At 47.8% G+C, this 26,198-nt stretch overlaps 1 protein-coding gene across 3 annotated transcripts in view; it reads left to right on the top strand.

Annotated features, from left to right (window-relative positions):
- The window catches only part of GGNBP2 (gametogenetin binding protein 2), a 42,100-nt gene that overhangs the window by 821 nt on the left and 15,081 nt on the right, over positions 1-26,198 (top strand). For 2 of the 3 annotated variants that reach the window (XM_015409496.1, XM_015409495.1), the window contains exons 2-8: positions 2,302-2,439; positions 14,109-14,189; positions 15,280-15,551; positions 16,372-16,470; positions 19,972-20,085; positions 21,453-21,662; positions 25,409-25,583. In XM_015409496.1, coding sequence (XP_015264982.1) covers positions 2,347-2,439; positions 14,109-14,189; positions 15,280-15,551; positions 16,372-16,470; positions 19,972-20,085; positions 21,453-21,662; positions 25,409-25,583 — 1,044 coding nt within the window. In that variant the 5' untranslated portion in view covers positions 2,302-2,346. The remainder of the gene's footprint in view (positions 1-2,301; positions 2,440-14,108; positions 14,190-15,279; positions 15,552-16,371; positions 16,471-19,971; positions 20,086-21,452; positions 21,663-25,408; positions 25,584-26,198) is intronic. The other variant, XM_015409497.1, reaches the window with a different exon arrangement.

The raw sequence follows: 26,198 nt of genomic DNA, 5'->3' as shown, positions 1-26,198 counted from the left end.
GGGGGGCTGTTAAGGAAGTGGCAGGCTGCAGCTCCCTGCATAACTTAAAACATCACCATGGTACATGTGAATCTGCGGTTAAATTCCTGCCTATAAGTTTAGAATCTTGCCTGCCATTCCAGTGTATTTGAAAAAGCGGGCCTCTCGCACACGAAGCCTCATGCCTCCAATAAACCTTCGTTGGTCTCAAAGGTGCCCCGCTGAATCTCTTCTACTGCTTCCCTGGGCGTAAGCCTCGCTCTGGAGTTGAGTCTGCAAGGGCTGTTTGTGCTGGAGTGTGATGCGGTCTTTCGGTTTGGGAGGCTGCACGTATGCCCTGTTGGATTCTGGGAGGCTTACTCTTGAATAAATGCGTGGAGGAGAAATAAGACACAAGGAAGAAAATGCCCCCCCCCCCAATAGCATGGACTGGTTCTTAGGAGGAGAAGAGGAATTTGTGGGTGGTAGCTTTACAGCTGCTTCAACATAATTTCTTTGATGGGGATGTGAAGACAGCTGGAGGCAAAAATGCTTTGTAAAATATCCATGGCTTCTTGGTTTCTCATTTGCAAATCATTGTCTAAAAGCAAAAACAAAAAATCCTCCCTCTGTATTTGCTGCCCCTTCAAATGCTGCAGTTTCTACAGGAGTAGATATTTTCAAGTTTACGCTGAAAATAATTACTGTGATGAGCATGTTTTTGCAAAGATGCATGCGGGTGGAACACTCAAGTATATATGCGGACTGAAACCTGAGCGCCCCCCCCTATAGTGGCCTAGGGGTTTCTGTGCACATCAAGTGCTGATGCGTGGAAGGATGGCTTCGATGTTTGTGCTCAAAATGGAATATGCATCCAATCCTGGCTCCTGGAGGAGCATCTGTATATAAATTACGTCTGTGGTATATGCATACTACATTTTGAGATGTGAAGCCTGTTGTGTGTGCATGTGGAAGAGCCCTGAGTGTGGCTAATACTACACAAAGAAACTCCTTTTCTCTCATTGGCCAAGTAGTAGGATAAGCCTCTGTCTTGAGAGAACACTTTAATTTGTAACAGTTTTGGTCATGGAGGCCTGGTTTTTAGTGTGGGTTCAGTTTCAGAGGTGCTATGGATTTTGCAAGGCTAAACATTGCTGGTTTTCAGGCTGTGATTAATTTGGGGTTTAAATACTCACCTACTGGAGCTGCTCATTTGTGTACTCCCTTGTCTTGTTAAGGGACAGGCTCCTGCTCTGAACAGTAGGGTTAGGGCTCTGAGGAAAATATAAAAAATGTACAGGGAAAACGTAAGTGATACATCCTTCCCCCATCTGTGCCTTGTAAAGTTCACTTCAGGGTGGGTAGCCATGTTGGTCTGAAGGAATGGAACAAAGTTTGAGTGCACTGGCACCTTTAAGACCAGCAAAGTTTAATTCTGGGTTTAAGCTTTTGTATGCACGCACACTTCTTCAGATACAAGATCAGAAGAAGTGTGCATTCATATGAAAGCTTATACCCAAAATTAAGCTTTGTTGGTCTTTAAGGTGCCACTGGACTCAAATTTTGTTCTTCTGTAACGCGTTAAGTCGTTCACCACTTAAGTTTCTCTATCCCATCAGATGCAGTGTTGCTCTTCCACTGACATTTCTGGTCGTGCATGAATTTTGTTTCTTTTATGGATGTAGTCTCTTGATGCCAGTTGATATTACTGGGGTGGGGGGGAATCTGCCAATGGGAAAGAATATTAAAAGTTTTGCAGGGTTTGTTTTCCAGCAGCTAATGCTGCATTCCCAAGTGAGGAGTTTTCTGGGCCTGTAATGTCTGCTCTGCAGTTGTTGTGGTGCTAGGATGTTCTGGAGAAAATACCCTCTTAGGTTTTTGTTGTGCTAGGATGTTGGTGGAAGGAAGCAAAGCTGTTGCCTTTGAAGTTAGCCTTTGGAATGCTGTGCCAAAAAAGGGGGAGGGCATCCTCCAGCCCCTGCTTGCTTTCTTATGCAAAGAATTCCTTTCTGGTCTCTGTTGAACCCAGCAGCATCTGTTGCATCCTGATGTGTCCAAAGCCACATAATCTCGGCTCTCTAGTTTAAATGGTGGAAGCAAATGTACTTACCTTTCTAATTGGATCACTCCAGAAGTGGCTGAGTGTTTTTCTCCTCTGCCCTCAAAGTTCTTGTGCAGCTGCTTCTCCCCTCCCCAAGCGCGTAAGCACCAGAGGGTTCCTTGCCTCTCGCTCTGTGTCGAATTGTTCAGTGCAGTAAAGCAGGCGCCTTCCCTCTTCTGGTGAAAGTGCATTGCTGGAACCGCAGCATGTATTTACTTGCCCTGGGGTTTGGCTGTTTTCAGGCTGAAAGCTGGGAGGAAGAAGCGAGTGGAGCGGCAGCAGCAGAGATGGCGCGGCTGGTGGCAGTTTGCAGAGACGGAGAAGAAGAATTCCTCTTTGAGAAGCGGCAAATTCCCCTTTACATCGATGACACGCTGACGGTGAGCGGCTGCTTTGCAAGTTTAACTCTGTGCCCGGACAGAGACGGTGTGTTGCAATTCTGAAGCGAGCCCCCCCCCCCCCAAAAAGCCTCTGGCCCCGCCTTGGACTTCTCCCAGTTGTAATAATTGGTGCGCTTTGGTACACAGTGCTGCATTAAACGTACATAATGTGCTTGCTTCTTTACTGCGTCTCTTATCGGAGCAATGGTAACAAAAAAAGGGGGGGGGCCTTACTGGGAGATAATCGTAGCCATTTTGGAACCTATGTGTCTGTAAGAAGGGCTAGGTGTTTTGGTCTCTTCCCTGTGCCTGCAAAGCAAAGATTTTTATTTTCAGTGAAGTTGGTTCACGAACTCTGTCCCTGCTGTCCCTGCACACTTTCTGACGATACTGGGTAGCTGTGTGGTTTCGAGTTTTGGCCGGGGGGCAAAGAGGCAGTGTTTTTTAGAGGGGTTTTCAAGCCTGTTGAAACTTTTTTTGCACCATTTATGCGGCATACATTCTTCAGTGTGCAATAGCTTGGTGGCCTGATTACTTTTCTTAATGTGTGTTTCAATCATTTTTGGGAATATAAGGGGTTATCTGGAACCCTCCCTCCATAAGGAAGCTTACTTCTGATTTTCTGACCTTCAAGCATCGGCACAGTACCCAGGTTCTTTTCTTTTTCTTTTTTTTTTTTAATTTGACTCGCTCTTTGCTATTTCCCTGACCCTCCTTTATTGCATCTCTCCCTCCACCCCCGCACACATGTTTTGTACTTTTTCAGTTGTGGCAGCCAGAACTGCACACAGTGGTTCTGCTGCTGCTTGCCTCTGTCCCTGCAGCTTTGGACTTGCTTCACGACTGGCTCTTGTTTGGTGCGCTGTGACTGTTTCCTCTGAACTCTGCTTGGAGGTGAGGCGATTAGGTCAGGCTAACGGAAGAAGGGGAGCTGGTGAACTGGGTGGGGCCCTCGTGCTGGGCTGGCTGGTCCCGGAGTGGGGTCCTTGGGCTCAGCCTTTTCCAGTCCTGCCCTTGCGTTGCTTTTGGTGCGTGGGAAATGCCCTGTTACGGAGCTTTGGTGCCAGTTTAAGGGCACACGCTTCTCTCTTGTTCTGAGCTGTCTTGCATTCTGGGACATGCTGGTGCTGTCCTAAGAATCCTTCTTTTAAGATCCTGCTGTAGAAAGAGTTGCGTGTTCAGTTTTACACAAGGGCTTTTCTTTCAGTTATTGTAGTTATCCATATGTGTTTATGCTGCCATTCTTCCTAAGGGGCTGAAGGTGACATACATGGTTTTTCTCATTCCCTCTGCATTTTGTCCTCTCTAACAATCCTACGACATTGGTTAGACTGATTACCAGAGAGTGAGTGGCCCAACATCACCTGGTAGACATCATGGCTGAGTCGGGACTTTAAGAACCCAGGTTTCGGTTCTAGTCTGGCATACTTCTCTGTTGTTTGTTTATTTTTAAATTTATATCCCATCTTCCTCCCTAACGGGGACCCAAAGTGGCTTACATTGTTCTCCTCTGCTTTCTTTCATCCCCACAACAACCCTGTGGGGTAGATTAGGCTGAGAACATGTGACTGGCCCAAAGTCACCCAGCAAGCTTCCATGGCCAAGTGGGAATTCAAACCTGGGTCTCCCAGGTCCTAGTCTGACATTGTAACCCCTGCACCATGTTGGTGCCTTAAAACCAACCCAGTAGAAAGTCTGACTTCCCCCCCAGAGATGCACCTAATAGAGTACTTGTCTTAGCAGGCTGAACAAATAATTCTGAGGTGTTTGAATTTTGCCCTGTATTGAAAACAGAGCAGAAACACTAAAGTTGTTTTTACCCAGTTATCAGTTGCATCTGCTGGATTTGGAGACCTTGTGGTCAACTGCGATACTGAGCCCCTTTCAGGCTTATTAGATTTCAACCATAATCTCCCCCCTCCCATTGCTTGCAGGTGTGATGGGAAAGCATCTTATGTATTACAGGCAAATATACTGGCTTCCTGTGGGATGCAAAGTAACAGCATAAGGGTACCCTGTCCCAGTTATAGACTCAGATATGGTGAATTCTGGGTTTAAAATTTTCTTTTGTGCTGTCAGATCATAGGGCTGTTTTATTCATGACGTGGTTCCTACAGGGGACCTCTTAAGGACATCAGAAGAGCCCTGCTGGATCAGGCGAATGGTCCATCTAGTCCAGCATTCTGCCTCACACAGTGGTCAGCCTGTTTCTCTGGAGGGCCAACAACAGGGCAGAGAGGCCGAGACTTTCCCCCGAGGTCGCCTTCTGGCTCTGGGATTCAGAGGTCTAGGGCCTTTGAATATGGAGGTCCTCCTCAACGCCACACAAAAGTGCCTTTCCCCTTGTCTTATATCACTGTTTAGAGGGCACTTGAGTCCGTGGCTTCTCCCATATGTAGCTTCCTCCCTGCAGCTGTCTGAATTTGAACAACGTTGGTTTTAAGGCAGCCTTGCAAATCACAGTCAAACCTTGCTAACCCACTTGCCTTTGAATACCTGTGTTGTTGGTCTGTGGCATGCCAGCAGGGCGGGGCATTGAGGGAGGATCCGACTTGCCTCATTTACAGAAGCTTCCTTGTCAGGTCTCCTGTAAGCTGTTCATATTCTGCACAGCTGACCAGCACCCTGCCTGCCAACCCAGGGGAGTGTCCTGCCCCCTTTTAGTAGCCGCTTTTGTTTTTCTGTTACCACCACTGGTAAATAACTTGTACTCTACGTAGCACTTAACAGTTGTGATTCTCTGACTTTGTGAAGTAGGTCATTGAGCCCATTTTTCAGATATAGCGACTGCAATGGAGCGTAGCGGAGCAAGGGTTCGAAACTGGCTTCTCACTGCCTTTGGGACGAAGTGGCTCTTTTGGAGGTACTGAAGTGTGACACAGGTTTTGGGACCCAGTTCCTTTTATACTGGGCTCCGTATGCTGTGAATTTTTAAAAATTAAAAATAAGGCGAAGTCAATCTGAATTCTGTCATGGGGCTGAATGTCAAGGAATTCGGCAACTAGGCTGAGTGAGGGTGGCACAACACACCCGTCTTTGGGCTGAGGCTCTGCCACACAGTGTATATGGGTGGCTGTGTCCAAAGGCATAGCCTGTCCTCTGATTGCCTGATGTGGTAGTGGTCTCTCAAGGTGCCAGGCCTTTGCTCATCTATCATGGTGCCACCTCCACCAAAAATACCTTTTGTCTTCTAATTCAGTCACCCATGTACCAGACAGCAGATGACCCTTTACAAAGAGAAGGGGCCTTTGTGTTGGAAGGCTCAAGCATATTGGATGAGTCCAAAGTTCACCCATATGCTCTCTAGGATCCAAGCCATTGTCATTCTTCTAGGTGCCTTCTGAAGGAGCCATACCACTCACTTCTGTAGGAAGACATATCCTCCACACCTTGCGGGGAAGATGATTTGGTGGGGAGGGTGCTATCAATAGGTGTCTGTCTCTGCAGGTAATGGAAGAGGGAGACTTTAGGAGAAAGAGGTCAGTGGATAGAGGGTGTGTGTATAAAGCTACTCTTGCCAGCCCTGTGGCCTGGCCATGCAAGTGTGTCCAGACTGACAAACGTATTCTCAGTCATACAAAAAATGCAAAGGAAGGAAAGAGAACCCCTTAATTCTCACCAAAAATTGTAATTCCACTGGCAGTTCACTCTAAAACCATAGTTTGCTTATGAATACAGATCTGCAATGTGCTTTTCTTTAGGATGGGTTAACACAGAGGTGTTGAACTCATTTGTTACGAGGGCCAGATCTGACATAAATGTCACTTTGCTGGGCCAGACCATGTGTGCCATAAAATGTAACATGAGGTACTGGTAATATAAACTTTATAAAGATCAGATGCTGAATGCCAATAGGCTTGATTGGATTAGGTGTGATATGCAGAGGGGTACTAGGCATGGAGATATCATTGGTAATGAGGCAGGAAACCTAGGTCTCAGTTTGGTCCAGGAGGATGCAAAGAATAAATGGACACAAGTCTGAAGAAGTCAGCAGTGACTCATGAAAGCTCATACTCTGCCACAAATTTTCTTAGTCTTCAAGGTGCTACTGGAACCTTACTCTTTCTACAGTTATAAGAAGCCACAGCATTCAAAAACCAGTGTGTTGGGGGGGGGCATTGTAACCTTCTGTGACATTCAGTTTGCTGACCTAAGAGTAGCAGTTCTCTTACAAAGGAATTTCAAAGGGAGATTTAGAAAGAGAGACTGATGAATTGCAACTGATAATGAAGCTCAGTGCATCTTCCTGGGCCGAATTGAGACCCTAGGTTTCTTTTCTCATTACCAGTGGCTGCCATTGTTATTTGGCACCTGAAATCACTTCACTCTCCAAGATATAAGGACAGATGGACTCTCATTCTATCTGTATCTGAAGAAGTGAGCAGTGACTCATGAAAGCTCATGCCCTGCCACAAATTTTGTTAGCCATTAAGGTGCTGCTGGACTCTTGCTTCCTTCCACTAATAAAGATTGCAAGCCGTGCTGTTAGGTTTCTTTTATTATTATTATTTTCATCTATTAAAACTGGAAAGGGGGATATCTCCAAATGAAATAACATGTTGCTTTTGGACTGGACAAAATTCACTCACTGCTTGTGGTAATAAAAAGTTTAAAAAGCAAGGGAGGGGGATTAATGGGGAGATAGGCAGCTAGTGAGGTGATGGGGAGAGAGGGAGATCACATGTTGAACTGGAATATGTGGAGTGACAACTGCATTTAAAAATATTTAGCTAGCTTCTTCCAGTCATTAAACCATGGAATCCAATCCAAGTGGTGTAATTCCTAATCAGGGTATTTTTGAAAGAAAATCCCAGATAGGCAAAGAGAAATCTAATTTAAAAAAAAAAACTTTTCAGAACAAGCCAAAATTATTTATTTATCAGATTTATATCTCACTCTCCCAGCTGAGGTTGGCTCAGGGCGGCTTATATAAAAAGATAAAACACATCAATAACAATTTAAACAAACCTAAAATCATCTAAAACAAACCAACATTATAGGGTGATACTGGTGGTAGTCATATTATTAAAACAATGACCATCAGTCAGTAATATGTTCTCGTGATCGGCCCATAGATGTTATCCTTATGTAGCTGGCACAATTTCCCTTTAATTCCCCTTATCCCAGATGCATCTCTTTCCTGCCCCCCTTCTTTTTTTAATGTGAGTGAGTGTGTGATCAGGTCTCAGAGTAAACAGCAGAGCAGGGCTTGTCAGAAGAACCTCCCTCCCTCCCTCCCTCCCTCCCTCTAAAGAAGTGTGCATGCACAGGAAAGCTTCTACCTGGAATAAAACTTTGCTGGTCCTGAAGGTGCCATGGGACTCCCTCTCCAAACGAGGGAAGAGAGGCTTGGGAACACAGCAGCAGCAGCCCCAGAGGAGGAAGCAAGAGAGAGCGGAGGGAGTTTGTCTCTGGTGCGCATATGTGCACTCTTTTTCCTTCCCCCTTTGCAGCAACAGTAGTGAGAAACTGAGAAGGAAGCAGTTGCTCACGGGCCGGGTACAAGCCCTGCAGGGGTCAGATCTGGCCCATGGGCCCCATGTTTGACACCCCTGGGTTAACATCTTTAGTTTAATAACTAGATGTCCACATAAGCCACTTTGTTTGTTTGTTTCTGTTCTCTCTCCCCCTTTAAATGGTGTTCTGAGGTCTCCAAGAGGAAGCAAAGACAGTGTGCTTCAGGAACAACTTGTGATGTTTTTATTTTGCCCTTCTTCCAAAGAACTCACGCTAGCATACATGCTTCTTCCCCCTCCGTTTTGTTCTCAAACCAGCAATGATTGGCCCAAGATTGTCAGTGAGCGTATTGGGTGAGTGGGGATTTTTGCCCACCTCTCTCAGCCATAGTCCATCACACCAGTCAGATCACACCAATGTGGTATGTGGATGCTTGTTTGAGGCATGCATACAGTAGAACACCCCTGCTGAGTGGAGTTCCTGGCCAGCATGTGCATTTTGTTTGGTTAAAGTGACTGATGCCCAAAGAGGTCCTGAAATTTATTAGGATGCTGGATGCCAGCCAGTGGCTTTTGGGCCACCTTCCTCCTTGTCGGGGTCACTTTATGCTCTGGCTGCAGGAAGCAGGCTTCTCAGAGTAAACATGCGCCTTGAGCTGGGCTGGAGGAGGGAGCACCAGTCCTCCTCCTGTGGGAACAAGTTCTTCTTTGCTTCTTTGTAAAAACATGGGGTATATGCTAGCTGTTTCCAAAATGATGCACATAAGTTTGGATGGGCAGTGGCACACAGTCAGTTACTCCCCCAGTAATTGTGCGTTTGTTACTTGGGCAGTCCACACAAGGCTGTGTTTTTGTTACCGGGGTATCTTACCGTTTTGTTATTCAGACTGCAACACTTTGTACCAAAGTACAAAATGCAATACTTCCCCAGATAATACATGCCTCTTGCGTGCCTTATAGAACACAGCTGTGTGAGTGTCGTGAGTGCTCGCTGGAGGCTGTGAATGACATCAGCAATAAGCACACCACCCATGCCATTTTGATACTTTTTTTTTTTTTAAAGACCCCACATTGTAACACTTGGTTTCTAGCTTGTAAATAGCCTCTTGCCTGGCTTATGGCAAATGCCATCTGACGAAGGAGTCGGTTCTTTCCTTTTGAGCTTTCTGGGTGTCACAAACAGTTAACAGAGGAGTGCTTCTGAAAACCATTGAGGGCTAGCGACTTTGTTTGCAAGCTGCTTTGGTGATGCTTCTCAACCAAGTGGCTAAAAATGGACTGACTGCTGTATCCCCTTCCTGCCCCTCCTCGTCAGAGTGTCTGCTTTGTCAGATCTTTGCACTCCTAAAATGTTTGTCAAAGTGTGCTGTTAACACTTGAAAAAGGAAGCATAAATCCACTCAGCATTGCACCAAAGGGGACTTCCCCCTCCCCTAATTTCTAATTTGTAGGCAGGCTATGGCTGCATGATATCCCAACGGAACTTTTATCTATCACTTTTAAAATATTGCTTAGGTGTGCTTTGTGGAGTTTGTACTTCTTAGCTGACCTTTCGAGCTACTGGCAGGGCTGTACATTGTACCACAAAACTCTTGAGTTTTCCCCAGAAACTAATACTTGGAATAAATTGCGGGTATTGGATAAACAGGAAACCATTTTTAAAAAGAAGATGCTTGGCATTAGGAGTCAGAGTTGTCATTTGGAAAACCTAGACAAGATAAGAGAAACCAATGTTGGATCAGGCCAGTGGCCCATCCAGTCCAACACTTCGTGGCCAAAAATACCCGGTGCCATCAGGAGGTCCAGCAGTGGGGCCAGGACAAGAGAAACCCTCCCACTGATGCCCCCCCCCCCGCAAGCACCAAGAACATAAGCGAAGCCAATGCTGGATCAGGCCAAAGGCCCATGCAGTCCAACACTCTGTGTCACACAGTGGCCAAAAATACCCAGTGCCATCAGGAGGTCCAGCAGTGGGGCCAGGACACTAGAAGCCCTCCCACTGTCCCCCCCCCCCAGCACCAAGTGTTTTAACATGTTGCTTAATGAGCAACCCATTGGCTCTCCCCCGGTTTATCCGGACATTTCCAAAGTGCGGTTGCACTTTCTCCACAACCACAAGATCTAGAAACTTGTGAATTTCTGAATGCTAAACTTTCTGCTTCATACCCAAGTCTGTTAGCCTTTGGTATCTGCAGAGCAAGATCAGAATAAACTGTCACAAAGTGCTGTACCAATTAGAGTAATTCTGTGGGGCTGGCCTGTCTCTGAACCATTTGTGGTGTGCAGCGACCGGAATAGAAGGCATTATACCTTGGAGTTGCTTGTTTAATTAATATACTCCTAAATTGGCACTTCAAGAGAATTGACTTTTCCCCCTCAAGTCATTTATGCTGTCACACTTGTGTGGCCGCTGTTCTGTAATTTCTGTGCTGTAATTAAGCTGCTGGATCACTTTCCTTTGCTTGGTACTGGGATGCCGCGGCCTGCTTTAAATATTGCACTGTAGACATCGGTAGTATCAAGGCGGTTTTGGCCCAGCAGCTGCCAGAGCTTTGCAAAGAAGTGCTGGGAAGGGGGGGGGAGAGGGGGGGGGGGGGGAGGAGTACATTAAAACTGGGAAGACTGAGGGCCTGTGAAGATTTGCAGGACAGGGGGGACAGTTTGGAAATCCCCCCCCCCAGCATTCTATGAGCTTGTGAGAGTTTAAACAGGCTGATTTTTTTCCTTCCCTTCCCTCCCTTTTCTCCTTAATTGACTCTCAGCTCTCTCACAACCGTCCTTTCTGGAGCATATTTAGTTTTCATCAGGGTGTTCTAATAAGACGGTTCCCCCCCACCTGTTAATTTACAAAGCCGTGTTTCCCAGTATACCTAGTGAGGCCTGTGGCTAGCAGATGCCTATTGGCGATCTTGTTTTGTGGCTCTTGTTACCCACGTTGGGGGGGGGCAGCCAGCCACTTTACCGTTAGATGCAGTGACTTGAAGCAGCCCTGATTCCTTCAGCAGGTTGAACCCCTTGACAACAGGAGGCGGATCTGGTTCACATTCTGCGCGGCACAGAAGACATGTGGCATTTTTTCCCCTTTTGCAGTGGTGAATCCACAACAAAGTAGTTGCGCCCCATCGGTGTTGCACAGTTTATGCCATGAGGTGATGAGCACTTGGTTGTCATGTATCTGTTTCTCTCAGGCCAAAAGTTTGAGCTTACATTTGTTTTCCCCTGGTGTGACTAAGCTATTGGCTCTTACTCTTCACGGGCTCCGGGAAGCCATAGGTCGAGCCACCATGCCAAAGGGGTGCTGTTGACTGCTTTTGTGACTCGTTAACTTTGGAAAGTGATGCAGGGCATAAGCCTGGACGCCCTCTGCTGTCTGATACACAACAGTGACCTCCAGAATGGGGGCCAGCTTAGAGGAGGTGAGGAACAGCATGAATTGGGGAGGACCCGTAGCGGGGTGGTTGCCTGTAGGGATCCCCAACCCGTGCTTTGGGAGCATGGAAGGGCTTGCATAGTCTGATTCTTTGTTGCTGTGCTGACATACAGTGGTAGGTGCTGACATACATCCCCCCTCCCACCTTGAGTAGAAGCTGGGAGAGCCTGTGGTATAATTCCGTTGCCGAGTTGGGGGGGGGACAACTCTGGTTGCTGAAGGAGATGTGGCAAATCAGTGCTTGTGGCAAGCTGACGCTCGTGGAATACATTTTGAATTGCACACAGGCTTTGCCATGCCTTAGGGGAAGGCCCGGCACGGGGTGGGGGGAGGTACACTTAACCAGGGTTCAGGAAGGTCCTGTGCAGAACACAGGCCCATTGCCATGCATTCAGAATGACGATGACTGGGCTCTGAGTAATACATTTAGCCTCAGCTTAGGCCTAACGTATGCATAACAGTAGCGATCCTGTGTCTTTAAATATGGGACAGTGTGGTGAGTGGATAGAGCATTTGGTTGGGGTCTGGAAAGTCTTGAGTTCAGATCCTTACATTGGTTATGAAGCTCAATGTGTGGCCTTGCCAAGTTTGTTTCTCTCTCCACTTGACCTATTTCACTGGGAGGTGGTTGGAGTAAAACGTTTCCCGGGGTGGGGGAATGAGAGCCATAGATTGAATTCCCAGACAAAATTCAAATTCCTGAAGTGGCCCTGGCTGGCAGGGGTGTCCTGGGGGGAGCTGTTTGTGGGAGAAGGAATGGATGCAGTGGTTAAGTGCGCGGACTCTAATCTGGGAGAACTGGGTTTGATTCCCCACTCTTCCACATGCAGCTGCTGGATGACCTTGGATAAGTCCTAGATCTTCTTCGTGGACTCTGTGCTTCACACCAATGGGATCTAGTGAGCCTGCGCTGGATCTGCGCAGGCGCACTAGATCCCATTGGTGTGAATGCATAGATGACCACTCGAAGATCACCAGTTACTGGTAAGCAACCTGTTTATCTTCTTCGTGGGATCTAGTGCGCCTGCGCTGGATCTGCGCAGGCGCACTAGATCCCATTGGTATGAATGCACAGATGACCACTCGAAGATCACCAGTTACTGGTAAGCAACCTGTTTTTCTGTCAGAGCTGTTCTCTCAAGGGCAGTTCTCGAAAGAGCTCTCTCAGCCCCGCCTACCTCACAGGGTGTCTGTTGTGGGGAGGGGAAGGGAAAGGAGTTTGTAAGCCGCTCAGAGACTCCTTTGGCTAGTGAAGGACAGGGTATAAATCCAATCTCCTCTTCTTCTACTTTTACTTCTGCTACTTCTACTGCTATTACTACTACTATGCCCCTATCTACACGCTCCCCTTCAGTGAGTTTAAATCAAGCTGCCTCTGGCTTTTAGGTATGATAGAGGCAGGCCTATATTTAAAGGTCTGGATCGTCCAGAGGCTTGCAGCTGAATTTTACGGAGTCCATTGACAGTGGAGGAGAATGGTCAGGCTCTTTAGGGTAGGCTGTGTGCAAAAGGAAAGAAAGCCTGAAGTTCTTGGTTGAAAGGAAGTGGGGAATATGATGGTTCTTCCTTTAGTTATTTGGGGGAGGCAAAAACTAAAATTTGCGTATGTATTCAAATATTCCCATTCTGCTTTTCTCCCACCCGGGGGGGAGGGAGGGGGAAGCCCTCAAAGCAGCTCAACACACAAACAATACATATTTACCAAAAATCCACAACCCAGCAGGCGTCCAGTACATCATTGCCCCCAGGATGTCCTGGGCTGGTGCTCGTCCTGCTGGCATTTGTCCCGGCAGGCTGCAAGCCATGGACAGAGAGCCCTCTGGTTCGCTCCTCTGGCCAGGCCTGGGCTCTGTGCCACCTGCAAAATGGGGAGGGGCAGATGCCTAGCCCAGTTCTGATTCAGCCGGGGCTCAGAAGGAAAGGGGCACTGGAGTTCAAGTTGCAATAAGTGAGGCCTCAGCTGGGGATGGCAGGAGTTTTTTATTTCTTTTTTTTTTTTTAGTAAAAAAAAAGTTTGGCTAGTAAACAAGTTCTTGACTTTTTAAAAACTGTCTCTAAATGTCAAGATTAGGGGGCGCTGTTCTTTAAGCAAACTGTACTGCTCCATGACTGTTAAACTGTGTTGCACTGTAGCTTCCAAAGTGTCCACAGGACGTACACAAAGGCCGTAGCACAATCCTGGCTGCATCCTTGGCTTGTGTGACTTGAGACTATCCTGTTCTCTGTCTATTGTGAGTCCCCAACTATTGGATGGCAGGCAGAGTGGAGTGGCTTATGTGCATTCAGGGGTCATGTCGTAGAAAAAGAGGTGCAGGAGCTCATTAGCATAACTTATTTGCATATACCACACCCCCTGACATCACCAGAAGTGTGTCAGAAGGCAACACCCACTGCTCAGGCTTCACTGGACTGTATTGGATTGCTAGCTATTGGGGGGGGGGAAGGTGCAGATCTGTCCTCACAGAGGAGGGAGAGCTTGTACCTGAAGGCAGGCGGGGGGGGGGGGCTCTGCAACTTACCTGGCTGCTCCTTGCTCCTTGTGGCCCAACTGAGGGCTGCTGGGAGCAGGGGGCGGGGCTTGTTGCATGTGCCCGCCCCCTGGGCTCCTTACTGCCAGAGCACCGCTACTGTGTGCTCCCGCAGGAATGACCCCTGCTTGCATTGTATGTTGAAAGAATGCTGACTCGCCATTAGCAAAGCTCGGAGTTCAGATAAGAGGTTTTAACATCCCTCTGTGGGTGCTGTTTCGTTTGAAAAAGTCTTCCTTTTCTGTTCTTGTGCAGATGGTGATGGAATTTCCTGATAATGTGCTAAATCTTGATGGACATCAGAATAATGGAGCACAATTAAAACAGTTCATTCAGGTGCGTATGCATTCATGCTGTTTCATACCCTGCCCTTCCAGATACACTTGCAGAGGCCACCAAAAGAAAATCTAAATAATGAAAGGTGGATAAATACAACCATTTATACGATTCAGTGAAATGCAGCAGTCACAGTGTCCCAAGATGTGTGTTAAATCAGCAGCATAAACCAATCAGGAAAGGGCGGGATAGAAATCAAATTAATAAAATAAATAAACACGGCCATCGGCAGGTAAGAAAATAAGCCAGGATCTCAATAGACAGCAAAGGACAAGAAAGGTATATTTTTATTTTTCTTGTTTTAGACAGCTGCTACCAAAGAACAACCAGGATAAAATGCTCCTCACTTTTATTATTGGACCTGATAAGTGCCCTATCCAATCAGAACAAAGGGTCATCCAGTGGGGCACCCTGTTTTCAGCCCGTGCCAACCTGATTACTCTGTTAATTCCACAATTTTTAAAAAGAAAGCGTGTATAAAACCACCTTTCAAGGTGATGCACCTTAAAATATCTTTCAGTGATAAAATCAGTTTGAAAACTACAGAAATCAAAACCTGTGAACTATGAAAATGCATCATCAGAAACCCACGTTTCAGCACCTAACAGTCCGCGACTATGCCTCCCTCCAGAAATGGTCTAAATTTCCCTGTTGTGGCTGGCTCGCAGCTGCTAGGTAGATGCTTGCTCCATGGATTCGCCCATCCTTTTTAACAAAAAGCCCCCCCCCCCTGGAAGCTTGTGGGAGAACACCACCTTTAACTTGTGGCAGTGGGTTCCATAAGTTAGTGAATGCCGCAAGTCAAGGGGGGGGATGAATGCTCGACCATTCAAACCTAGCTCCTCTGTTTGTGGTTTTTCCTTTGGGGCCTTCTTGGCCTCTAACAGCACACCTCTAACGTTGTGGTCCAAGGTCAGTTTATTTGCACTTGACTCTGGGAGCCTCGTGAAGGACGCCACTTAAGGAACCCCGGCAGCAGTTTCCATTTGGAGCACTCTCTTCCATTTTTAAGCGTGTCGGGTTGTGTGTCCGGTCCTTCTGTCTTTGGAGGCTGCTTGAGCTGATCCCCCTCTCCCCTTTCCCCCTCCAGCGGCACAGCATGCTGAAGCAGCACAGCCTGCTCAAACAGCAGGACATGAACCTTGCCATGATGGTGACGTCGCGTGAAGTCCTGAGTGCACTTTCTCAGCTTGTCCCATGTGTTGGCTGCCGCCGTAGCGTGGAGCGCCTCTTCTCCCAGCTGGTGGAGTCGGGGAACCCAGCCCTCGAGCCCCTCACGGTTGGGCCGAAGGGAGTCCTTTCCGTCACTCGCAGCTGCATGATGGATGCAAAGAAGCTTTATACGCTTTTCTATGTGCACGGGTAAGCTTGGAGGAGAGGTGTGCCTGCAAGCATGGCTGGTGGGGTGGGACAAGGCCTATGCCTTGTCTGGCGCCCAGAACTGCCAGCCTCCTTGCCTGATCTGGATACTCTGCCCTGCCAAGGGGCTTGGTACCCTGTGTCTCGAAACGCCAAAAAAGCCAGGAGACCTCCCCAAGTTTCAGTTGTGCCATCATGCCTTGATGGTAAGCTCTGTTCATCAGGGTGAGTGGCAGATTCTGTATGCTGGCAAGGACTTTTGAGTAAAGGGGAGGGAGGGGGTGATTGGGGCTATGCCTTCTAGTTTAGCTCTCGAGTGTGATCTCACACAGGTCGAAATGTAGAGCTCACCCTTGTTGAAATCAGACGAGCACATCTGACCTCGCTTGCCTTATCCTGATGTGGCTCATGTCATTTCCTCTGCTGGGGAGGAAGTAGGCTTGCCTCATTTCGTGTCCCTCGTGGGCAGTCCTGAGGATTGGTCCTTGGCCATTTGCATTGAAGGCAATTCTCATGGGACTCGGGAGGCTGAAACTTTACTTGGAGTGACGTGCCAAACTGTACTTGTAGAATTCTGATCTAGAGGTTCACTCGGTTGGTCTCACAGAGGCGATTCTCCAGTAACTTTACAGCTGTCTTTTCAGTAAGGAAAAATTAGGTAATTAAAGAAAAGACACCGGGGGGGGGGGGGGGAGGACCTCATGGAAGTGGTCCGTGCGGATGGACACCTGATCGATGTCCCCTTTTGCCACGCAACCTTCCCGAAAGAAGTCTGTCGAGCGGTAACTTGAACCAGCTTCTGCAATGCTTTTATTCCTTAAAGGTCCAAATTAAATGAAATGATAGATGCAATTCCGAAAAGCAAGAAGAACAAGAGATGCCAGTTGCACTCCCTTGACACTCACAAACCCAAACCTTTGGGGTAAGTTTGCTGAGCTAAGTAGCCTGTCCTTTTTTTCTTTTTTAAAAAATGCATTTAATTACTGAAAGCAGTGCTGCAATGTGTGTGGGACCTTCCTGCAGCTTAATTTGCCCGTTTCGTGAAAGTAGGGCTGAGAAGCAGAGGGGTGGGAGAGATGTCCCAAGCCGAGGTGAAAGGCTGCTGTAAGGGTGCCTAAGCATACACACCCCCCCCCCCCCCCCCGGTGAATGGTCTCTTCCCGTTGTGTCCCTGGGAAAGCAGAATGATTGTCAGATCCAGTCCAGCGAGTGTTGCTCCTTGGGTGCTGTTCATCCCGGGCAGGAGTGTCCTCGCTTGGCAACATGTGAGCGCAGTAAGGGAAGCCAAAGCCTGGCAGCTTCTCATGATGGCAGGGCCTGGGTGTTGTCCTTCGCTGCTTGCCCGCTTCCACCTCCCTTGGCCCTTCTTGCTGTTAGTCAGTTCTTCTGAGAGCAGTGGAGCGGGCTGAAGGAATCCCAGCGGCCGCCTTCTATGTAGCCCTGACCTGGATGGCCCAGTCTCGCCAGATCTTGGGAGCAAAGCAGGGTCAGCCCTGGTCATTATTTGGATGGGAGACCAGCAAGGAAGTCGAGGGTCACCACACAGAGGCAGGAAATGGCAAACCATCTCTTGATGTCTTTTACCTTGACCTGGATGGCCCGGGCTTATCCAGTTTCATCAGATCTTGGAAGCTAAGCAGGGTCAGCCCTGGTTAGTATTTGGATGGGAGATCTCCAAGGAATACCAGGGTCACGGCGCAGAGGCAGGCAGTGGCCAGCCACTGCTGAACGTCTCGTGGCTTGAAACCCTTCCAGCGTCGCCATAAGTCAGCTGTCACTTGATGGCACTTTCTCCCACCACGTTTTATGTCCTCCTCTTCATGGCTCTGCCCAGGGCCCTGCACTTGAGAGTTTTTAAAAGGAATTTCCAGGTGCATTGGGGGAGGGGGGGTCTGGTCCAGACTGCAATTGTGGGCAGAGGGCCCTCAAGCCTCTCTTGATCGATCCGGTGCCATTTTCCTGTCCTGCAACAGCCCCGGGGAGCCTTTTTTTTTCTTTCCCTCGGGCTACCTGTAAAATTTGCCAAGGTTGTCTCTCTAGCTGGTTTGCTTATCAGGAGTTGCTGCCTGGCAGTATTTATTGCACCATAATCTGGTTGAGCGCAGAGGTTTGTCCTTCAGTTGATTCATTTCACCATGACCCCGATCTTTGGCATTCCTACATTTAATTGGTAGTAATCCCCCTGAGATCCACAGGGTTTGCTTCCTTCTGTGTCCTTTGAGCTGCAGTCATATTCAAAACCTGGACTTGGCTAGCTGTGTTGGGTCTAGGGGACTGCAGTCAACTATTGTTGACATGCCAAGATTCCAGATCCCAATATTCTTATTCCTGATAATATCAGAATCAGGAATCCTTTTGGGGAGGCAGGAGCAGGTGGGGCGTAGGGAGCGCTCCCCAGCTGGTTCATAGCGCACCTGTCCTTAAAGGTCCATAACTGGGGAGGCCAGGCCTACCCCCCATTGAAAACAATGTCCTTTTAAAGCACAGATGCACTGAGGTCCTATTCCTTCCCTCCTTTCCCTTTTTTAATTGCATGTCTGATTATAATAGTTTATTTAAATATTGGGAGTATTGTTCAGATATTTCCGAAACGATGCTCCCAATATTTTAACTGAAATAATTGTACCCTCTGTGATACAGACTTAAAGCAATGCTTTTGTTAGTGCCCCCCTCCCCCGTTGGGCCTGCTCAGGAGTCAAGCAGGTCTAGCTTTGGCTATCTTGGCGGCCCCTCAGGCTCCTTTGGATACACCCTTGCCAGTGTTCTCTGAATGCCTAGTTCTAGCGTGTTGGGGGCGGCCTGGTACTGCTTGCATTTGTAGCCGTTGGGCTGGTATTTCAAGTGCGGTTTCAGTTCACCTGACCTTCAGGGGCTCCTTGCTGGCTCGTGTAGGAAGAAGTGACACGTGGGAATGTTGTTGTTCATTCTTTGTTGGCATGTGCTGTGTTCTCTTCTGCCTGCGGCACGGTCATCCTGTAACCGAGTCAGTATGTGGCCAGATAACTTGAGCTGGAGACCAGGGTTCTTTCCCCTGTCTCTGTTTTGAGCCTTTCAAAATATCATTTCCCTCTCCAGGCAGGTGGGTGAGATCATGAAAACCTGAGAGGGACCAGCCCAGAGGTGCAATGATGTACCTTTGTATCTTCCAGGAGTTTGAGAGTTACGGCAGTGCTTTTTGGATTAAGCTTAGGTCCGGGGTTTTTTCTGATAGCGTATATCTCCACTAGCATGTCATGGGAAGGCATGGGAGAAAGAAGCTTCATTGAATTACCTTGGCTAGCGCAACCCTGGCTTGTCTGGTACACAGCGTTCTCTTTGCCAACTTACACAAAGCCTTCTGCCACACACGTTGTCTGCTCACAGAGCCACAAGGGCCACTTCTTTCCCCCTCGTGGCTGGGAGCAATAAGACCTCTGGGAGTGAATGTCCAAGCCCAGTCTATCAAAGGATGTCTTGAACGGACTGCCACCTGGCTTCTGCCACTCAGTCAAGCCAGGAGTCGGTGGCCTTGATAACAAGAGAGTTGATGATTATGCCTGTTTCAGACGATCCCCATCCGACCTCCCAGACAAGAAAATGGGTGCATTTTTCTTTCCCTGCATAACTGACTGAAACATTTTCTAGTTCTCAGCAGAAGTCACAGCGCTCATCTTGACTGCTCTTGAGCTTGTATGTAAGGAGCAAATCACTTACTGGTGGTGTAGAAGGTATTTCTGGTTTCTGTCAGAGCTGGGGTAAGCCGAAGTCCAGGGAGATGTGAGGCAACAAGAGCATCCTCCTCCAAAAGGCAGCTGCTAATTATAATGACAAAAAGTACAATGTTGCTTTTATAATTAGAAAAACAAATGCACTCATGTTGTTCCATAATGTGCCCTATAATCATAATGCCAACCCCCCCCAAAAAAAAAAATTATGCGCTGTGCAGAGCCAGTGCTCCCGAGGCCCCCATTCCCCCAGGGGTCGGTTGCATGGAAGTCCATCAGAATGTGGGCCTCACCAAAGTTGTTAAAGGGTAGTGGATTCCTTGTTGCCTCCAGTTCCCTGTCCAGCCAGCTCACCGCTTTTCTCCCCCCGCCTCTGTTTTCAGTTGTATTAAAAGTGGAGGGCAAGCGCTTGCACGTGTGTTATAGCCGTTAAACTCTTGTTCTTAACGCTGTGCTCCAGTGAAGGGAACGGTAGCGCCCCGAGTACAGAGAAGTTAGGTGCAGATAAGAGGAGTAGTGAAGACGACAGGAAGGAGAGCAGGTGTAGGATCATTTTCTACTATGGACCCTTCCAGGGAACAGTCAGGTAAACGGAACTGCAACTCTTTGGGGTGTCATGTGGGGCCTTCTTGCTCTGCCACACCTTTTAATACGTTCTGAGGAGCAGGTGATGCCTTTTCACACACACCGTCTCTGTTTTTTGCCCCCTTCCTCCGTAGGGGCTGCTGGATGGATGTGTGGGAGCTCATGTCCCAGGAGTGCAGGGACGAAGTCGTTTTAATTGATTCTAGCTGTCTTTTAGAAACCTTGGAAACGTACCTCCGGAAACACAGGTGAGCAAACAGGCTGCAGAGCACCTCTTTCCCCTTCGGCTTTTCTCTGCTGCTTGAGGCTCTCTGGCTTGGGAAGTAATTCTGGAGGGGTAGGTTCATTAACTCATTGCAGGAAAAAACTAACTCTAGTGACCTCATCACAAGTTGAATTGTTTTGTCATTTTAAAGTTTTAAAATTGTTCTAATGTTCTATGTGTGCCACTTTGGGGGTCCTGATCAGGTGGGAAGGTGGCATAGAAATGCTTTAAATAAATAAATGTGGGGTTTTTTCTGCCATCAGCTCTTGTGCCCTCGGAGAGCCTGTGTACCTCTGAACACATAAAGCTATCTTATACCGATTCAGATCTTCAGTCCATCAAGGGCAGTATTGTCTCCTCAGACTGGCACTGGCTCTCCAGGGTCTCAGGCAGAGGTCTTTCCCATCACCTACTGCCAGGTTGTTTTAGCTGGAGATGCTGGGGATTGAACAGGGGTGCTTCAGCAGGCAAAGTAGAGGCTCTGCCACTGAGCCACGGCCCCTCGTTTGCTGTGAGACTCCTCTGCTGTGTATCTCTGTTCAAGGAAACAGAGCAACTCAAAGGAGTCCATTTTGACTTTGGAAACTGCTTGGGCCAGCGTCTGAAGCAGTTTGAGTCCACGTAACTGCAGTTGCTGCGAAAGTGTGTGAAGGGGCTGATGGAAACCCCTTGGCATAGTGGTGGCAGTGCATTCGGAATGCTGCTTTGATGCACTGCGTGGTCTGCGATCAGAGAAGCTGGTTTTCTTGTATTACTGGGCTGTGTGTCTGTGTCTGGCCGAACCGGAGAGGTTTGTTAGCGTGCTGTTCTGTCTCAGGACGACTCTGTGCACTAAGAGGGGTCAGGCTTTCAGTTCAGATGTTTCCTTAGCTTGGCCTCGGTTGTTTAATCTCAGTCCATAAACTATTGCTAAAAGTCCTGCACTCTGACAAACGCAAGTGAAAATTGTGTTTAATTGCCACTTAAGTGCTTCATTCTAAGCAGGCTCACAAATTGCACTGTTCCCATTTAGAACTAATGCAGGCTTGGGAATTGCACACTTTCTAAGTTATGCGTGCATCTACAAACTGCGGTTTCTGTTTTTAAAAGGCAGATTCGAAATAGGAAAAGCAAGTTAATTGGGTTGAGGCTTTTCCTTTTTAAAACATCATTTTAACACATCTGTTGAGTTGTGCTTGGTTACTGGCACTTCAGTGCCCTTGTTTCCTGGCTCTAAGAGACGTCTGGAAGTTCCAGGACTGGGGTGGGCCGTCTCTCTGTTCTCACCTCCTCGCCAGCGATCAGCACGTATTCTGTTCTCTCATGACAGCCCTGCCCAATTTCTATTATTTCTGTCACTTTTTAAAACAGGTTTTGTACTGACTGCAAAAACAAAGTGCTGCGCGCATACACCATCCTGATCGGCGAGCTGGACTGCAGCAAAGAGAAGGGCTACTGTGCCGCGCTGTATGAAGGGCTGCGCTGCTGTCCCCACGAGCGGCACATCCACGTGTGCTGCGAGACAGACTTCATCGCACACCTCCTTGGCCGGGCTGAACCAGAGTTCGCAGGAGGGTATGAGTATGTAATTTGCTAGAGTGGGCTATCTAGCGCTTTGCTTTCTTTCTTGAATTATTGAATGTATATTTCAACTGCAATGTATATACATGTATATATTTCCTAACCTCGCAGCTGCATCGTAAATCCCCTGCCTCTGGGCCGGGGACGTACACGCTTTCATTACAGGTGTGCATCTGAGTCATGCACATTTCATGGCCTGAACTGTATTTGTGGCTTGCAAGTGATACTGGAGGAATTTTTTTTAGGAGGGTTGCTTAGAGACTAGTGGAATGCAGAGCCATGGCAAAGTAGTGCTCAGAGTCTCTGATTAGGGCTGGGTGGGGGAGACAGGGACCCAGGTACGAATCCATTCTGCTGTGAAACCCGCTGGATGATCTTGAGCTCATGTGCTTTTGGGTCTGATGTATCTCGTGGGGATCTTGTGCGGATCAAATCCGTGCCTCTCCTTAGCTCCTCGAAAGAAGGGCAGAATAAAAATGAAATGGATAGGTGCGGTGATAGGCTAGTAGCCTATACCAGATAATAAACACGACAGTTATGAACAATACTCCCTCTAAACCGTGGAGTCTTGTGACAAAAAATTCTACTTTGTGAGCTGCCGGCACCAAAGTTGTGAGCGAGCGATTTGACTACTGCATAAATTAGTTTGCTCTGGAGCCATCTTTCCTGAGCGAAGACAAAAATGTATGAGCCAGAGGCTAAAAAATGGTGAACTAGCCCACACTAACTCAGCTTAGAGGGAACACTGGTTGTGAATAGAATTCCCTTTTTCAGCCCTCCCACAGAATTCCCGGAAGCTGCAGTGCCTTCAGTCTCAAGAAAAGGGCCTCTGAAAAGAGACCCACTTGCAGGTTCTGTAGAACCCTGGGAGCAAGGGGTGTCCTTCGGATCTACTCCAGTGGGCTTGTGCCATAAGAATCAGTATTGTGGCCTGAATCGACTCACCTTGATTTCGGCAGCCCAAGTGCATTTATCTCCTTACTGGAGTAGATGATACCCGTCTCTCCTCCCTTTTTTCAAAAAGACCAGTCCAATTGTGACAGATTATCTAATTTGCACCCAGTCTAGTAATCTATACCGCTCAGCTGTGGAAGAGTTTTTCTCAATAGTTTACACAGCTGCAAAATCCCCAATTGTTAAGTCTGTACCAGACAAACTCTTTAGGAGAGACTTATCTCTTGCGGCACAATGAAGTATTGGGAGTCTGACATAAGTTCGTTTGCCAGCAGAACAGAGAACTTCTTTGAATGAATGATTTTATTTAACATAAAGTATTAATAGAAAATAAAGTCACAGCTGCTGGCAAACGTCAGGTCCTGCAATGCCAAGACCACAGCTGTACAGCCCGGAAAATCTACAACAACTAATGAACTCCGGCCATGAAAGCCTTTGACAACATATTAAAGTATTACTCTTTTTATTCGGCAAAAACTTAATAAGTATGAACAGATGCTAATTAATTCTACACACCAAAAACACCACCACCACATTCAATAAAAATTAGGTCCCCTAATGTATCTCAAACCTAGCTATATAAGATCAAGGCAAATTAAGGTTTAAGCAGATGGGCAGGATGCTGTGTAAAATGCAGATGCCCTCTTGCACGAACAGATCTTCCCTGGCCGAAGTCCCCAGCAGAAAGGTTGAGTAGCCTCTTACGTGACATTTCTATAGAGATGGTGACAGGAACAGAAATAAATCTTTCTGACTCTAACATGTGATTGTCCTCTGAATAAAACCATTGGTCCCAAAAGGGATTGCGAAGATAAGCAACAGCTGGACTAGGCTACCTCTCGGTAACTCTCATTAAATTCTCAAAGCAAGGCTATAAGGCTAAAATTGGTCCTTGTTCTCCATAAATTTAGTATTTCTTTAGGGTCATGTTAAGAGGCAGTCCTGTACTTTTCCTGACCAGCTGCTGAGCCTTTTAGAAGTGACAAAGTGACATAGAATAACACACATTAAAATCACAAATATGCGACACAACCACAGGCATTATTTCCTCCGGCTCTGCATTTCACAGTCTTTCCCCTCTTATTTTCTTCCATGGTTGCTTGCGACCGGGGTGGGCAGGGATGTGTGAGAATAGTTTGCACGGGTTTGGGGGGCACCTGTGTCCTAGCAGAGTAGCTTTCTTGCGAAATCACAGACTCGCACGCACCCCCTCCATGGTAATGATGAGGCTTTTTTGGAGTTGTCAGATGGCTTTGCACTCGGATCCGGAAAGAAATGCCCAAATACTAGTGTGTCGTTTGGGCATTCAAATTTGGAAGACGATGTGGAAGTCTGTATAAAGCTTAGTTTGCCAAGAGCCGTGGGGAGGCATGATGGCAGGGTGCCTTGGTGACGGTGTAATGGATGTGGTTTAAAGGATCTCCCTAACCTAAACGCAGCACGGGCTCCACGCTTTCACTGGTGGTGCTTTGCAAATGTGATCCCGGATCCTGTCTCTTCTTGTTCGTCAAATGCATGGCTTAAACGTGGGATTTAAAATCCTCAAATTGCAGTCCCGTGTGTAGTTGGTATGGCTAAAAAGCTGTGGCGTGTGGTCCCTATCCACAGTTACTCCAAGCACGTTCCAGGGCTGTGTGGTTTCTGACTTTTCTTCCTTTGAATAGCAGTTTCTCGCCTACCCGCTGTGGTATTAATCAGCTGCCGAGAGTGCTCTGTGCTTCAAAATCAGTTTGCTGTGGGGTGCCGGGAAGGGAGAGACTGTTGTGGAAGAGATGTTGACTCCCCTCGGCCATGTGAAATTAGTTATGTGGAGTCCTGGATCCTGGCCTTTGTTTTTTTAAAAAAACAGCCACACACAGTGTGCCAGCTTTTGTTCGGATCGTGAGGAAAACCATCTTCTATTAATTTGCAAACAAACACGGTCCTAGAGAAGAACTGGAAAATGTAGTGTTAAAATGTGGTAAATATTTTTTAGAGCTAGGAACAAAGTTTAGAAGGCCCACGTGTCTTAACTCTTTGGCTGCAGGCAGCAATTATAGTCAACTGTGCTTTAAAAGCCATGACATGATCACACGCGCACCCTCCCCGACATCCATCCGTATGATATACCGGCCTTTGCCAGTTGGCACTAAAGCAAGATTTCAGGTTAGGGCTTAACCTGGTCACCATAATTTGTCCTAACTGTGCTTTCTTGTGACATCTGAATCCACAAACCCCACAGGTAAGTAGCATCTCTCTGCCCAGTGGCCTGGCTGTGCATTGGGACATGAGACCCAGGGCTGGCACCAGTCTTCCCTCTAAGCTGAGTTAGTGTGAGCTAGCTCACAGATTTTTCAGCTTCCGGCTCACACATTTTTTTTTTTTTGGTCTTCGCTCAGGAAGGATGGCTCCAGAGCAAACTAACTGATGCAGTAGCCGAATAGCTCTCTCACAACTTTAATGCCAGTAGCTCACAAAGTAGATTTTTTGCTCACAAGACGCCACACCTTAGAGGGAACATTGGCTGGCACCCAGACTGGCAATCACTACTTACCTCTGGTATCCTAACCAGAGTTTGTTGCTTTGTCACAAAGGTGAAGGACCCCCCCCAGGATTAATTAGGCCGAGTTCTCTCCCCTCCCCCCCTCTTAATGGTAAGATTTCTTCCGGACCATATTGTGCAAACTGCTCAGTAATAGCAGAGCTTGAGTGATGGCACACTTCCACGCTTGGAAGGGCAGCTTGCCCTGAGGTGGCGCATCCATGATCTCCATTGCCCCTTGCAACAACCAGCCATGGTTTTGTCCATCTAGGCGAAGGGAGAGGCACGCCAAGACCATCGACATCGCCCAAGAGGAGGTCCTCACCTGCCTGGGCATCCACCTGTACGAAAGGCTGCACCGCATCTGGCAGAAGCTCCGGGCAGAGGAGCAGACATGGCAGATGCTCTTCTACCTTGGCGTCGACGCGTTGCGGAAAAGCTTTGAGGTAAGGAAGCACAAGTCTGCATTCCGCACTCGCTACCGCTGCTGCTGGAAGACTGCAAGAGCAGGGCTGGTTGCAAAATCCCAGTAGAGGAGATTGCTCAGTGGCCCCGGCCCCCCCCCCCCCCCCGCTTTTCAGATCCGAGGACAGTGGGAGATCCAAGCGGCAGTCTGAAAGGCGGGGGCTGCTTTGGAGTGTCCCCCCCCCAATGTTGGTAGTTAGTGTCTTCAGAGACTGTGAACACTGGTGCATTTCCCCCCCGAGAGCCAGTTTGGTGTAGTGGTTAGGAGTACGGACTCTAATCTGGGAGAACTGGGTTTGAGTCCCCACTCCTCCACATGCAGCTGCTGGTGTGTGACCTGAGGTCAATCACAAGTTCTGTCAGAGCTGTTCTCTCAAGGGCAGTTCTCGCGAGAGCTTTCTCAGCCCCACCTACCTCACAGGGTGTCTGTTGTGGGGAGGGGAAGGGAAAGGAGATTGTAAGCTGCTCTGAAAGTCCTGAGTGAAGGGTGGGGTATAAATCCAATCTCCTCTTCTCTTCTTCTTCTTATGGGTGTGCATGTCTGGATCCTGAGTTTCAGGGAAGCAAACCTGTGTACTGCATCGTAGAATGTAAAA

The sequence above is a fragment of the Gekko japonicus genome, unplaced genomic scaffold, assembly GCF_001447785.1.
Source record: "Gekko japonicus isolate JY-2015 unplaced genomic scaffold, Gekko_japonicus_V1.1 scaffold959, whole genome shotgun sequence".
Taxonomy (NCBI): domain Eukaryota; kingdom Metazoa; phylum Chordata; class Lepidosauria; order Squamata; family Gekkonidae; genus Gekko; species Gekko japonicus.
Note: the sequence above shows the minus strand (reverse complement) of the source record. Positions and strands in the feature narration are given on the sequence as shown.